The following is a 14,997-nucleotide window of genomic DNA, read 5'->3' as shown; positions in this document are numbered from 1 at the left end:
CAATCTTTCCTAGATCCAGTTTTGTGCATTGGCGTGCTTTTCTGGCGCTCTGCCTGAGGAGACTCCATACGAGAAAGTGGTTTCCCGTGTGGGTGGCTTCACAAAGGACAGGACCCTGACGAAAGTACACTTGGGTCAAATTCCATCCACTCAAGAATTTTCTTGCTAAACTCGGCTGTTTACCAGATTTCTGGTATCAGGTGTCTGCTTCGTTGTTGTCTCGCAGTGCCTCACGCTGCAGCAACCTCCTCGGCCAACACCAGAGAGCGTCAGGCCAGAGCCTATCACAGGCCCTCGTCAGCAGACACCACCACTACAGCCGGCCAACTGGAGCGCTGAGCCTCCAGTGCAGAGCCTGCAGAGCCCCCGAAAGCCAGCGGCTCTGGGGGACCCTTGCGGCGGGGTCATCAGCCAACGACCCGCTGGAATCTTCCGCCCTGTAAAGTCGCGACGAGCGGGGCGTCGCTGTCTGTCAACGTCATCGGCCATCCTCGTCCACCCTCCATCATCCGTCATCCGTGCTCATTATCGAAGACTAACTCCCCTCCTGATCAACTATTCCACCCACCCTCCCCTACATCTTTTCTTCCTTCTCCTCCTCTGTTCCTCACTCTTCTGTCTGCTCTTTCCTCCATCACATCACCCACGCCAGACCAGACACGACTGAAAATCGCTTCTCGATCCAAGCATCGGGCTCTGATCGTCACTGACATCATCAACACCAGAGGCTCAGCCTTGTTTTATACTAGGGTCTAGCCTTTTACACCAAAGGCCCAGAAAGGCCGTCTTCCTCTATACGTTTCTACCGGCTCGCAGCAGCCTCACAACACATTCACAATGGGCGAACGTTGGGATCGGGATCGCTTCATGTTTGAGCGAGCCCGTGACAAGTCTCGCTTTGACGATGACCGATCATACATGCGCGGCGGGCGAGGCCGTGAACACTCAGAAGAGCGATTCGATCGCCGGACAAACCGCTCTTTGGACGAGGATGACATGGTCCGAGATCGTCGCTACTACGGCGAGGAACCTCGCTACATGCCTCAACGAGAGAGAGAAGCACCTCCACCATTTGCTCGCCGTGGTGTACTAGAGAAGGAGAGGGAGCGCGACTACTTCCCTCGCCGCGAGTCTCCTCCTCGACGGCCTGGCTTCCTCCGTCGCCAATCCTCTCTTGACACCTTTGACCGCCGACCAAGCCGTCTCTTCCATGAGCGCGAGGAGTACCCTCCTCCTGCTCGCCGAGAGGACGTCCGCCGAGGTAGCCGGGATGAATACCGTGCTCCGCCTTACACCCCCATCCCGCTCCCCAAGACCCGTGGATTGCCTCCACCCCGCCGATTTGCCGACCAGGGTTTCTACGATGACATCAAGGTTGCCGAACCCGACTTCTACGGCGACGACGACTTCCGACCCTACCCGGAGCGGGTTCGTGAGAAGGAATACACCAAGTCCCGCAGTCGCCGTGCCGTCAGCCGTGGCCGCAGCCGAGATTCCCGCTCTACCCGCACTCGCTCGGTGCGAAGCAGCTCCTACTCGTCTTCCTCCAGCCGGTCTTCTAGCAGCAGTGGAGGCACTACTGTGCGCAGCGAGTATCCCAAGAAGGGCAAGACTCGCATTCCTGCCAAGCTTGTTTCCAAGAGGGCTCTGATTGATCTCGGATACCCATTCTTTGAAGAGGTTTGTCAAACTGAACGTCATCATATCTATCTACGTCTAACGCTGAATAGGGTCACACTATCATTGTGCAAAAGGCTCTCGGCCAGGACAACATTGACGAGCTCCTCAAGGTCAGCGAGGACTACAAGAAGGGTATGATTCCTTGGCCATCTCTTAGTATATGTCTAACAAGCCCCATAGTTGAGGCAGAGATCGCTGCGGCTCGCAAACCAGCCGCTGCTATTCTTCCTCCTCCACCCCAGGCCAAGCCTCAACCTCCTCCTCAGCAGCCCCCGCCTCAGCAGGCTCCTCCAGCTCCGAAAGCACCATCTCAAGCACCACCGCCTCAGGCTCCGCCTCAACAGGCCCCTCCTCCTCAACATCCTCCACCTCAGCAGGCTCCTCCACCTCAAGCACCTCCAGCCGAAAGGGCTCCTCCAGCCCAAGCTCCCCCTCCTCAGGCGCCGCCGGCCCAAAAGGCCCCTGCTCCGGTCCCCGTTCCGGCTCCGGCTCCTCCACCTCCGGTCCAGATGCAACCTGTCCCGGCCCCGATGCCCATGCCACCTCCTCCCGGTCCCATCTACATGAACCCTCAGCCTGCTCCTGTCGAAATTGTGGACGAGACCATCATTCGCGATGTTTCACCCTCCCGTTCTACGACTACCATGTCGAGCTGGGATTCCTACCATCACCATCACCAGGGCGAGCTCATCCACAAGTCTCGCTCCCGATCTCGTGGTGGACGTCGTGAGATTCGTGCCGAGATTCGCGCTCTAGAGCGTGAGCTCGCACACCGACCCAGAGGACGTTCCAGCACGGGCGGCGAGATCGTCCACGCTGAGCGACTACCTGACGGACAAGTCGTCATTGTGGAGGACAGGCTGGAGAAGGTGGTTGAGCACCGCAAGCCTCCGCGAATTGAAAAGGACAAGAAAGGTAGGCTTTCCATTAGCGTGCCAAAGTTCCGTTGAAGGTGCGCATTGGTTATCCTCTATTTTGAGAATGTGCGGTTGACCGAGCTGCACAGGACCTCCTCCCAAGCTCATGCGGGCCATGCTTGCGACCCTGACTTGAGGGACATATATCGATTGTATGAAATCACATTTGACGGGAACGATAACGGAGCGAAATTGTTTGGGAATCTATCAGGAGTTGGAGTCTTTACGTCTTGGTGGGAGAGCACCGGATTGCTCGTGTCAATAACAGAACATGTTTGGCTTTGGGATTGGATAAAGGACAAGGAACGGCACATGACGATATGTAACGAGACTGGGAGAGATAGACTTGTTCTGGGTATTTACTGGAAAACCACAAGAATTAACGAAGTCATGACACCGAGTCTATTGATCCCAGACAGTTGGGGTTCCAGGCCTGTATCAAAGTTCGTGAATGTCTGACTATGTGCATGGATGGTGCTCGAATGGAACATCATGACTCGATCACGAGGCTCACCATCACATGTGCATCAGCAGCCAATAAGATGGCCCAGAAAGGTGAACTCGAAGATGGTGGATCTAGGCCAGCACTAGCCGAGATAACCGTTGAAGAGCTCACTAAGCTTGGAGTCTCAAAGGTCAGCTGGAAGTAAGGCTGAAGGTGTTGAGATAAGAGCACTGGCAATGGAATTTGCAATGTCACGGTGAGTAGGTGGGCAGCGTTTACAATGAGAAATACGTGAATCACAAAGTTGAAATCCCATTGACCCTATTTACTCCATGTCTCTTAAGCCGGCCTGTCTGATAGAGAATCCCATCCATGGTCCAAATCACATCCGGGTATCGTGTATAACTCCCCTTCCAATGTTCCCAAGCTTGAGACTATATCTGGCACTTTACTGGGTCTTCTTGTTCGCGATACGCTGTCCCTGCGCCGTGTATCTCACATAGGCAATCGCCGCGATGGCGCCAACAGCAAGAAGAGCAGCATTGCCTACGGCAGTCAGTTCTTGTGCTCAAGACAGCATCGCGAGATTATCCATCCACCGCAGAATGCGCAGGGGAGGGCAAGAAAGCAATTACAGAAGAGAAAAAAGAGCATACCGGCAACAAACTTGCCCACGCCGCCTGCGACGTCTACCAGACCTGAGGCGACGTCGCCGATGAGGTTGAAGAGGCCGCGGACGAAACCTAGGAGCGCTACGATGACGGAGTGGATGACTGCGTAGACGGTTCCAAAGATGGATGCAAGGAGCTCGTAGATCGAGCTGAGAAGGTCGTTGATAGCAGTAGTGATGGCCATTTTGATGTTGTTGTGTGTGTAGACAGGTATTTTTTGTTTAAGTATAAAGCTGTAGTAGTAACTCGAGAGATGTAAATTCCATATTCAATCCTGTACTCGTGCTTTTTATTTACATTCTGTCCTTCTGCCCCGTTCCTGGATTTCTTGGGGCGCAAAGTCGTGACGTCGTCATGCTCACTTCTTGATGGTGTAGGTGCGATGTCCGTGTGACGTCACCTGGGCGGTCTTCGTGGAGCTGCGATGAACCACGCGACAGCTTGAGGCTTACGACGGGGGCTTTATTGAGACATTTGGATGTTATTAGTGGTCTATGATGGTGTTTTCCTTGAGATGATATGAAGGAGAGTAAAGGTTTTTGTGATGCTGGTATAGGGTTGCAGAGCTCGTGATCCAGGGTGGGTGAGGGTCAATACTGGATCAGATAGATAAGCTATCTTAAATCGAACATGAGACGGGTTTCGGATAAGGCCTCCGAAAGGAGGCCGTGTCTGAGACGTCGGAGGCTCTGTCGTGTTGTCTGACAAGAGTTGGTACGATTCATATTGAGCCACTTGTCGAGCCACTGTCTTCGAACCGTTTGACAGAGCGGAGGAGGTGGAGCCGTATTGTGACGTGACAGAGGCGGATGTCGGGGCTAAGCCATTCCCGACGACTCTACCGATTGATAAAGAATCCAAGGCGAAAGCGAACCTCTCGAATGATGTCCCAGTCTTATTGACAAGGCGGACCTTTGCGCACTCTCTGTAACAGAACCAACAGTGGAGGCTCAAACGAACATGCATGATTTACAGTTCTTACAGCAGCCTCGTGCTGTAAAAGTAATACGGATGATTGTAGCACCGAGCATTTCCCTTTCCAGTCGACCGCCCTGTGGGTGTTGAGCCCAGTAAGGCCAGATCGGCAACGCTAGGCACAAGGGTTGCCGTGGAGCTGCGCCCACCTCTCACAAATGTCAGGATGAAACCTTCCAAGGCCAAGGAGAAGAGAGCCTCGTAAAACGCCTTGAACAAATCACGGGGTTGAGCTTGGGGTCTTGGCTGAGAGATTGAAGGAAAGAAATTACAAGTCAAGCGTTGGACGATCGTGGCGCCACTGCCGACGTGAACCAATGACGCGACGGCTTTAACGCCTCTGAAGCGCCTTACAGAGGCAGTGCCGGTACATCAGTGGGGCCTTCTATGCGCCCAGGGCATCCTTGAGATGGGAATACGCCTCTCTGATTGGTTGAATGTCGACAACCCCTGCATCCGTGCCTTATACTGTGGCAGCCGTATATTGTTCGCTCCTTGGGCGGTGATTGCCTACTTCAGCTGCTGAAAAAAGACTCCTGCGAATGGATTGCTTCTGGCGGAAGAGGCGTTGCTCTGAAACGGGACCAATGGAGAGGCTAGTGAAGGGATGCAGGCGCCCAATGTAAAATGGTCCAAGGGCGCACATCGTGTTCGAGGTCCCTTTCCCGCTCCTCCATCTTCACCGTTTGCGCGCTCCTTGAGCCATTGTTCGTTGGCAGTCATTCAAGGCGCGATTGCCCGTGTTTTGGGCACCTGCGAATCGTCGTGCTTTGGCAAATCACAGCCTCTTGGCGATAACGATCCAACCATTTGCAGCTCACAGGGCTGAACACTCACAACATCGTACAGCATCGCACATACTTAGCAGCATCAACATCGCATTTTCGGCCCTCGACGAGGCTCGTCATCAATAACCATGGCGCTTTATCCACTTGAGAAATACCTGATCGCTCGCGGCGCCTTGATGATCGTGACGGCCTGGATCCCCGCCTGCATTCTCTTCTTCTGCGCTCTCTGCTTGACCCGTCGTCGCAAGGATCCCGCGAGAACGGCATTCACCTACCTCAAGCTTGCTCTGCCTGTGTTCGCCGGGTATGCCAATCTCTGAATATCTCTTCCTTGTGAATGTGGCTAACTTACCTAGCTATGCCTTCTTCGAAGTTTGTACAGCCGCCCTGACCGTCGCTGGATTCCGAGCACGAAACGACGGTTACTACTACGATTCGTACGACGCCATCAATGCCATTCAAATCACCGCCAGCAGCACCAGCCTCATCGCCAACTTCTTTGACAAGATTGTCGACATCCTCGTAATGATCATGCTCCTGCGCATCAGCACCGGTATCGTCATCGCCCAGTCCGGCCATGCTGGTCCGATTGGCAAGATCCTGCGACTTGGGTCCTACGCTTTTGGCTCCCTATTGGCCATCTTGACGATTGCTGTTCTTGGTCTTCAGATTCGTTTCGTCGCTGCTTTTTACGGCGATTCTTTCTATCGTACTGATTTGGACGAGGTGCCAGGTGAGGATGCGTTCAACAAGGCCCGGCAGATTGACTTTTCGTTCCGTGTCTTGGTCTTTGTTGCAGCGCTTGGAATTGTCGCCCGAGCTGTAATGGTCAAGATGCAGCCAAAGGCTGAGAAGACCCTCTCTTGGGTGAGTATATCTATCTCCGGTACTGTTCCAGCTACTAACTCGATGCAGTGCTCGACCATGCTCATCGCCATGTCCATCGCCTGGCTCCTGCGCACGACCTACGTCATGGCGTCCATCGCTGCCTGGTCCGACTTTTCTAATAGCAGATACGACCGTTATGAGTTATACTACAACATCCTTGATGTCGTCTTTGGCGTCTGGCCGCAATTCACCGTCCTGTGCATGGTCTTTGCCTTGGGCACCGCCAAGAGCAATGGGCTCTGGTCTACTCCCCAGCCTTTCAATGCTCCACAGGGTAACCAGCAGACTGCTTGGGGATACTCTTACAACAATGGTCCTCAACCGACTGCGCCTCCCATGGTCCAGCAGCAGCCTCAGTTCCAGCAGCCTCAACAACAGCAGTTCCAGCAACCGCCGCAACAACAGTATCAGCAACCACAGCAGCAGTATCAACAGCAATACCAGCAGCCTCAACCAGTATCTCCAGTCCAACAAGGCTGGCAGCCTCAGCAGCCTCAGCAAACATACAGCGCGTACATCCCCTCCACGCAGACAAGGTCACCGCCTCCCCACGAGGAGACCATGGGTTTCAACCACCAAGCCGACGGCACACCCCCTTCAGCTTCACCTCAGCCGTACGGAAACAAGGCTAGCATGTAAATGTTGATCGGGGCTAGGATAATGGAAATTGCAATTTGATTTGACTGGAAAACACGGCTGGTAACGTCGCGATTTCGAATTTTTCTGTTGATATAAACGAAGTGATACCATGAGATCTATGCTTTAGTTTGCTGTTGCTTGGGATTTAATACACCCTTCTATGTCATGTATTGAACAACGCAATGCCCATTTCGCCTTGGTGACTCTCAATCTAGTCCACGTCTGAGAACTCGGGGGGAGCAACGTAGGGGCCGGCCTCGCCCATTGTGCCAGCCACGTATCTGTAGTTATCAGTACGGAGTAGTTTTGACGTCGGGGCACAAGGCAACTCACTTGGTGTGGCTTCCTCGAGCGGCGAGCTGACCCTTGCTGTTGGTAAAGGTCACCTGTGTAAACGCCAAGGTCTTGCCAATCTTTTCGCAGATGGCAGTGCCCTTGAGGGTGTCGCCCACGCGGCCACCGGGGCTCAGATATGTGACTGCCCGAATCAGCTACATACATGGGGGGCGCAGACTTGGGGACTCACCGTTGAGGTCGGTTGACACGCCGGTTGCGAAGCGGCCCGTTGATGCGACGGCAAGGGAGCCGCCGAGGTCGACAAGGCTAGCGATGGTGCCACCATGGATGGTTTGAAGGCGGTTCTGAAAGAGATCAGTGAAAATACGTTCACGGTACGTCTGAGGGTACGAACGGTGTGATCCTTGTGGATGTCGAGCTCAAAGTCGACTCTTCCCTCAGCAGCGCTCAGGACGCGGAACTACGGGGATGTCAGCATTGACCGTGACTCCAGAGTGATGGCGATATGCGTACATTCTTCCCGAGAAGCCTGTGGAGTTATTGTCGTTAGCAGTTCGTCTTGTGCCGTTGTCGGAGTTGTATGTCCGGATGAGTTTGTGATGATATTCAGGCCACGTACCGAGGCTCAAGACCAGAGTCGGCCATGAAGGAGCGCACCACCTGACATGAGACGAAATGTTAGTTCTATAGTTTAACGAGGTAATAACGCTAGGAGGAAAGCAATTGAGGCCCGAGGGACTTGACGCGACTGAGATTGCGATGAGGGATACGCACCGCCTTGGTGAACTGCGTGGGGTTGAGCTTCTTGGCCATTGCGAGAGCAGATGAGACAGACAAGCACAGCGACAAAGTCTATAAAACGCCCTGGAAGGTCAAGGTCCAACGCTCAGCTGTCCCTGGTACAGCGGCTCTACAATGCTTTTGATGCAAACTCCAACTCGGCTACTATCGAGATAGCTTCCCCTCGAATACCCGGATCCCGGGGTTGTCCCCGCGGAACTGCTCGACCCGCTTTTCTCATCGGAGCCGAGACTGACGTAATCACGCTGGGCACTTCCCCAGATTCTCAACACTTCGTTATTTTTACCACTTGCCTTGATGTTAACTCAGAGAAGGGTGCGTAGGGAGGCAATGAGATGAGCCTCCAGATAAGGGCATGTTAAGATGGCTTGGCACTGGCTAGCTTAGATGGCGACCTTTAACATGCAGGCGACGACATTAACTGGGCTTGAAGCCACCACGCACTCCTTTTGAACGGAACAGAATCGACATCGTGTTTAAAATCCAGCTTGCGGGCCAGGGTTTCATCGGAGCAACATGGGTACCGTCTCAGATATTTAACAACTTGCACCGTGCCGTAGCATCCGAGGCCGGCCATTTCCCCTTTGTGGACCACCGAGGTTCAAATCGTGAGAACGGGCCTTGGTGTTATTTCTCGGCTTGTCACCAAGACACAAACACACAAAGTCATTTGCCAATAACAATATACAGAGTTGAAAAATATAATCTACGACTAGATTGGTTGATTAGTTGCCAAGTTGATGCGTTCTAGATACCCCGTTGCCAACCGGGACTCTTGAAGCTCATCCAATCCCCGATTCTCGGAGTAAAGGTGGCTTCGGAAATAGGCATACCCCGGAGCATGTTCTCAGCTCTGATCAAATCACGGAGCCGAGCAAATAGAAGCCCGGGCAATGGCTGTTTTACAGGCTGGCAGGCAATGTCCACCCCCATCGAACGTTTATCTCCTCACATGCCCAAAATGGAAGCCAAATTAGAACGCTTGGATACCCAGACCCAACGTTTCTTCCAGGATAAAGATTTAGAACCAACAACATGACCAGGGTTGTCGCTGCCGCTTCCCTTTTTGAGAGATTTCTCATATCCTTGGGCGGAGGTGCATGCAAGAAATTTCTGAAACTGTAGAGTACGAGTGATTTATCTAGTCAGAACCCCCAAAGTCCCCAAAGTCGTGTTGTTCTACGGATCCTGCGCTTAACCGGGTGCTATTCCCTCAACACCAATGGAGTCAGACGATACACCTCAGTCAGAGTCGGCTCGGGCTCGCGATTTCATCGCAGAGCTCGGCGGCAAAAACGGTTTCGTTGAGGAAAAGTACTGGGACGAGCTCAGTGAAGCGGGCCGTGCCAAGTTCCAGAGAGCCATCAGCAGCCTTCAGGGCGAACTGGAGCCGGCTATCAAGGCGTAAGAAGATCATTATTCAGTTCGATTGTTCGCATTCCTAACATTCCGTTAAGGCTAGCACAGAGTCTCTATAGCAGTACGGCCCGGTTTGTGTTTGAGCTCTTGCAGAATGCCGAAGACAACAACTTTCTCCACGCCGAAGGCCGCCCGTACGTTTCTTTCCACCTGAGGAAAGATCAGTTGGTCATTGAGTGTAATGAAGATGGCTTCACCCCAGCTAACTTGGAAGCCATCTGCTCAATCGGCAAAAGCTCCAAGTCGGCCACCAAAGGATACATCGGCGAAAAAGGCATCGGCTTCAAGTCAGTGTTCATGGCGGCATGGAGGGTGCATATCCAGTCTGGTCCCTACTCCTTCTACTTCCAGCATCGCCCGTCAGATGGGGGGTTGGGGATGATAACACCAATTTGGCAGGAGCTTACCGAAGAGCTTCCTCGGCACATGACTAGAATGACCCTGTATCTCCATACTGAGGGCGACCCTCAGAGCATCTTAGCCCAGCGAGACAGCATCCGCCAGCAACTGCGCAAGCTCAACGGAAACGTTCTACTATTCATGAGGAATCTGGAAGAGATTCGCACCATCATCGAAGAAAACGAAAGCAAGACGTCAACCGTCTTCTCCAAGAGTGAGACCGACGATAGCAGCATCAGGATACTCAAGACAGTGACGCGAGACGATAGCGACAGCGCAGAGAGTTCTTCGACCCTTTATCACGTCACCAAACACCGAGTACACAATCTTTCCAAAAACGAGAATCGCACCTACTCGGAGGAAGAAGATCGATTGAAGGAGTACTCTACTGCCGAAGTCGTCCTGGCGTTTCCCCTGACGCCCGAACATGAGCCTGTTATCGAGTCGCAGGAAGTCTTTGCATTCCTGCCTGTCCAACCCGCGGGCTTCTCGGTAAGATTCCTGGCCTCGTCATAGAGCTGAACTAATCAAGGGGGCAGTTCTTGATCCATAGTGATTTTATGACAAATGCCAGCCGAGAACACATCGTCACCACTGCCGCGCGCAACATTGGTCTCCGTGACGGCATCTGCGAGGCCTTTATTGAAGCAGCCTTGGAGTTTTGCAATCATGACACTCTTCAATACACCTGGATGCGGTTTCTTCCCGACAAGGAGAACAAATCGTACTCTGACTTTTGGTCCGCCTTGGTCGCAAACATTGAAGCAAAAGTTCGCGAACGCCACTGATTCGGCCGGACAGCGGAGGCCCTTTGCGTCTCATCACCAGCCTTCGCAACCCTTGTCCTCAGTACGTTGACGAGGAAAACAATCTTCTGCTCAGGGATCTTACCCCAGAGCTCAGAATATCTCGTCGCTATGGGCGTTCTAGTCTTGCTATTCTCGAAAACCTGGGGTTGGTTAACTTTGATTGCCGAGACCTCATTCGCATGGTCGACCAAGATCTCCAGTCCGCAGATTCTTGGATCAAAGCTAGGGCTTCTGACGACTACCTACAAAAGAAGGTGGCCCATCTGCTTCATAGTTATTACGCAAACACGAAACATGAATCGACAAGGCCCATGATTGAGAAGTTGCCCATCATTCATTTGCGAGATGGCCGTTGGCTTGCCGCGACAGCTGGGGAGAAGGTCTTCTTCCCGGACACAGCAGGACTCGCAATCCCCGAAGACCTTGAATTCAGCCTTGTTGATTCGTCGGCAGCAGCTCTTCCGGAACGGCGTAAACTCTTCGAATGTCTTCGCGTTGTGTCCCTCAGTGTCAATAGTGTTCGGGAACGAATCTTCCAACGGCACAAGTCGTATGTGAAGGGTTCAAGAAAAATACGATTCTATGAACAGCAACTCAAGTTTCTATACTCTACACATAATAGCGGAGTTCACCAGAAGACAGACTACGACAAAATCTTCTTGATTGGGGATGACACCTTTTGTAGGTTGACGGGCAACCATGATGTCTACCTCCCAGATGACAATCCGCTCGGCCCAAGAGAACTCCTCAAACCAATCGTATGCGACGATAACTCCATCAAGGGAGCCCCGGGCTTTAAGGTTGATTATTTACACGAGTCTTATCTCCAAGACGTCCCACAACCCCCACGACAAGACTCTCTCACCTGGAGGGACTGGCTTGTCGAGATCATGGGTGTGCGGCGACTATTGCGGCTCGCTAACGTGGACTCATCGCCCGCAGATTTGTCGCAGGCTTGCTACTATGTTTCAAAACATAGACCAGAAAAGTTTGTTGCTTTCCTGATTCACCATTGGCCACAGGAAAGGAATCCCATTATTACAAGCGCTGAACTTCAACAGAAATTGAGGAAGATGAAGGTCTTGTGTCAAGGGGGACAAACGTTTGAACTTGAAGAGACATACCTTCCTTTCCCAGACCTCCTGTTTCAGTCCGACAGGTTCTTGACAGGGAAAGCTGACTTCCCGTACCTTCAACTTGAACAACCGATAGAACGGAAAGAATACAGCCTGGATTGGGCTTCCCTGACCGGCAGCCTTGGGATCAAAAGTACGGCCGATCTTGCATTCTACTTGAGGGTTCTGCTTGCATTCAGCACCGTGAAATCTCCGACGGAAGACGACTGTCGAAGAGCTTTTGAGCTATACAGTGTCATGCATGGCAATTACCTCCAGACCATGTTCAAGGATTTTAGCAAGCAGGCTATTCAGTCAGTGGTATCCCATTCTTACGCTTGATCAATGTCTGACATTCCTTAGGTCCTGTTTCAAAGAGAACAGGCTAATTATAGTCCCCTCTATGAACGGAACGGAGTGTATCTGGGCTCCACTGACCGATTGCTTGTGGGAAGCCCCTCCATGTTTGAGAAGCAGACATCCCCTCAAAGCGCGCATGAAAGCCTTGTTGGTCGAATTTACAAGTTTGCCAAACTTGTTTGTTGACGTTCTAGAGATACCAGACTGTGACTATTCTCATATCATGCGTGAGCTGGAATACTTGAGCGACAAAGAGGATTCGGAACTGGAAATTGTCTCTGGTCTATACAAGCAGCTGCGCGCTATGAGCAAGAACCTACCCACAAAGGTCCAGGAGGATATCAAGTGAGTAAGCCTAGATTATTATACATGCGGTCTTGCCTAACATGGATCAGATCGGTATTCGTCAACAAAAACCTCATCTATGCCGAGAAAGGGGGGCATGGCGCCTGGCACCAAGTGGCCAAGTGCCTGTGGGCGAGCGAAAGCGAGCTCCCAGGGTGGGCAATTCTCGAACCTCATTACAAGGAATTGGACAAATTCTTCGTGAATTTCCTCGGTGTTAAGACTCTGAGCGTAGAGCTGGTCTACAGTGAGCTTGACCGTTTGGGCTCGTCCTCAAATACCACCCGAGACCAGGTTGAGCCCAACATTTGGATCCTCAATTCGTACATCTCGGCAGGCACTCAGCCCCCAGACCCAAAGACACTTCTTGGCAGAAGGATCTTCCCAGTTCGGCACCCAGACGGTCATGTCCAGCTTGAGACAGCAACGGCGGAGTTTGCCATCGTCGATCGTACCCAGCTGGGGGACATCTTCAAGCCCATGGCGAAAACATTGGACTTTGGCCTTGATCAAGTTCGAAGACTTGGACCTACTCTTAACTGGCTAGGTTTGGGGATGAGACACCTTTCAGAGGCGGTCCGAGAGGTTTCTCGAATACGGGGAGCTAGCGAGGAGCCTCTCTCTACCCCTGCGTGGAGCATCAAGCCCAGAGCGCATGCACTGTACCGGTAATTCCCAAATCAACTAACCCCCTGATGAGCGTCTAACTAATCACTGATACAGCATTGCATACCACTACAACAGTCCGCGACTCAGTCAGGGCGCCGATATCCTCTACGAGACTCTCAAGAACGCACAAGTCTACGAAACCGACGGGATTGCGGCAACGCTCTACATCAACCAAGATGGCCACGAAAGATCCTACGAAAAAGCCCAAAGCGATCTTCACATCGAGGAGGAAGGAGGACAGCTTAACATCTTTGTTCCTCGCTCCAAGAGGAGCAAAGAGTCATGCTACGCGAGGAAGCTTCCTTTGGGTCTTTTTAGATGGCTCATGACTCCTCTAGACGGGAGCTGGGTAGCACTGGACGAGAAAGGACTCAGAGTCACAGCAAGCGTGCTCAATTCCAGTCACTCTGTTCTATCTGATATCTTGGAGGATGAGGGAATCGCTCCCGGTGAACTAGAGGACGATTACGAAGAGGTCGAGGAGACCGAAGAGGTTGAGGGAGAGCAGGCTATTGAAAGACGTCTTGTGGCTGAGGAGACTCACATTGTTGAAGAATCCCACATTGTCGGAGATGTTGTAAGCTCTTCGGATGAGGATCCAATTGCTACCCCGGCCTTGGTCGAAACGGAAGCTGAGGAGACTCCTGGCCTGGAAACCCCTGTTTCGTCACGACTTGCCACGCCAGGCAGCCAAAGCGTTATTCATGAGCCCTTCTTCACCCCAAGCACAGTCAGTCGAGAAGTGGCTACAGGCCTTACAGTTTGGCACCAACCGACAAGGTCAAGGCGATTCTCTGGCTCCGACCTTACTCAGGATGTCAGCTACATTGAAGCAAGAAGTGATTTGGCCATCACCAGGCACCAACCAGCCATTCGACCTATTCTTGATTTGCCTGCCCTAGTTGACCAGGAGACGGCCCAGTATCAGGCCCTTCTGGAGCGGGTTGTAGCCGCTGCTCGGGGAAGTCCCAGGCTCCCATCCCGGGGGGCATATGACATGACTGGAATGTCGCATGCCCTATCTGATCTTATGGACCATAGCAGCTATGATGGGGTCGACCAGTTCTTGCCATTCCGGTCTTCGTCCCAGCAGAAGCGTGACAGAAAGATCGGTGCCGCTGGTGAACTCTATGTGTTTGAGCTATTGAAGAACCTGAGTCCTGGGCTCCCTGGCTTCTCCCTGCAAAACTGGAGGAGCACGATCCGGAAATATGTCTCGACGCATCCAGACTATACTGACATTCAGCCCTGGAATCACAGAGAGACTTCAGACCTCGAATACAACGACAGAGAAGGCGCTCTGACTGAGTTAATGATCGAAAATGGGTACCTGGAGAGAGATATCTGGCAGAACAAGAAGCCAAGGTATTATCTAGAGGTCAAGACCACGACGGGACCATGCGAAGCTCCTTTTTACATGAGCAAGAGTCAATACATATTGGTAAGTCATCCAACCCAATCACGCCCTCTTGCGCTGACCATTGATGTAGATTCACGAGTGTCAAGACAGCGAGGACAAGATTTATGTGGTATTCCGCGTCTATGAGGTCGAGAAGGCTGCAGTGCAGTTGAGAGTCTATGTCAACCCGGCAAGGTTGGAGCGTTCAGGACATCTCACTTACACCGCCGAGACTTGGTCTGTGAGGCCTGGTACAGGAGCCTAGATGGGATGCGAGACGCAGGCTTTGTTGTAGTATTGCCCTCCTTTCACTTAGGCGAGTTTGACGGTTGTCATTTGCTCTGAGGCAGGCTCTGATGGTATCAACACTCACCATCTTTT

General features: G+C 52.4%; 6 protein-coding genes across 6 annotated transcripts; 4 read left to right on the top strand and 2 right to left on the bottom strand.

Moving 5' to 3' along the window:
• Window positions 1–837: 837 nt before the first annotated feature.
• Window positions 838–2,733, top strand: LRP88_05482 (uncharacterized protein; the record flags this gene model as incomplete). The annotated part of the gene is made up of 4 exons (XM_083242033.1): window positions 838–1,680; window positions 1,731–1,812; window positions 1,861–2,595; window positions 2,687–2,733. The coding sequence occupies 4 exons, from the start codon at window positions 838–840 to the stop codon at window positions 2,731–2,733; spliced, it is 1,707 nt and encodes a 568-aa protein (XP_083103181.1).
• Window positions 2,734–3,490: 757 nt separating this feature from the next.
• LRP88_05481 (uncharacterized protein) lies at window positions 3,491–3,897 on the bottom strand (the record flags this gene model as incomplete). The annotated part of the gene is made up of 2 exons (XM_083242032.1): window positions 3,491–3,588; window positions 3,699–3,897. The coding sequence occupies 2 exons, from the start codon at window positions 3,895–3,897 to the stop codon at window positions 3,491–3,493; spliced, it is 297 nt and encodes a 98-aa protein (XP_083103180.1).
• Window positions 3,898–5,604: 1,707 nt separating this feature from the next.
• Window positions 5,605–7,003, top strand: LRP88_05480 (uncharacterized protein; the record flags this gene model as incomplete). Its single annotated transcript, XM_083242031.1, has 3 exons — window positions 5,605–5,780; window positions 5,833–6,343; window positions 6,392–7,003. The coding sequence occupies 3 exons, from the start codon at window positions 5,605–5,607 to the stop codon at window positions 7,001–7,003; spliced, it is 1,299 nt and encodes a 432-aa protein (XP_083103179.1).
• A 211-nt stretch (window positions 7,004–7,214) lies between these two features.
• On the bottom strand, window positions 7,215–8,113 carry LRP88_05479 (HotDog domain-containing protein; the record flags this gene model as incomplete). The annotated part of the gene is made up of 7 exons (XM_083242030.1): window positions 7,215–7,284; window positions 7,337–7,481; window positions 7,530–7,644; window positions 7,695–7,760; window positions 7,814–7,829; window positions 7,920–7,960; window positions 8,075–8,113. 7 exons carry the CDS (start codon window positions 8,111–8,113, stop codon window positions 7,215–7,217), a joined length of 492 nt encoding a protein of 163 aa, XP_083103178.1.
• Window positions 8,114–9,323: 1,210 nt separating this feature from the next.
• On the top strand, window positions 9,324–10,707 carry LRP88_05478 (uncharacterized protein; the record flags this gene model as incomplete). Its single annotated transcript, XM_083242029.1, has 3 exons — window positions 9,324–9,505; window positions 9,559–10,411; window positions 10,459–10,707. The coding sequence occupies 3 exons, from the start codon at window positions 9,324–9,326 to the stop codon at window positions 10,705–10,707; spliced, it is 1,284 nt and encodes a 427-aa protein (XP_083103177.1).
• Window positions 10,708–12,426: 1,719 nt separating this feature from the next.
• LRP88_05477 (uncharacterized protein) lies at window positions 12,427–14,881 on the top strand (the record flags this gene model as incomplete). The annotated part of the gene is made up of 4 exons (XM_083242028.1): window positions 12,427–12,548; window positions 12,599–13,216; window positions 13,272–14,658; window positions 14,708–14,881. 4 exons carry the CDS (start codon window positions 12,427–12,429, stop codon window positions 14,879–14,881), a joined length of 2,301 nt encoding a protein of 766 aa, XP_083103176.1.
• Between the last annotated feature and the right edge of the window lie 116 nt (window positions 14,882–14,997).

Source organism: Fusarium phalaenopsidis (genome assembly GCF_050370095.1).
Source record: "Fusarium phalaenopsidis strain FUZ10S chromosome Unknown contig_32292, whole genome shotgun sequence".
NCBI lineage: Eukaryota > Fungi > Ascomycota > Sordariomycetes > Hypocreales > Nectriaceae > Fusarium > Fusarium phalaenopsidis.
The sequence above is the reverse complement of the archived record's forward strand: the minus strand, read 5'-3'. Positions and strand labels throughout refer to the sequence as shown.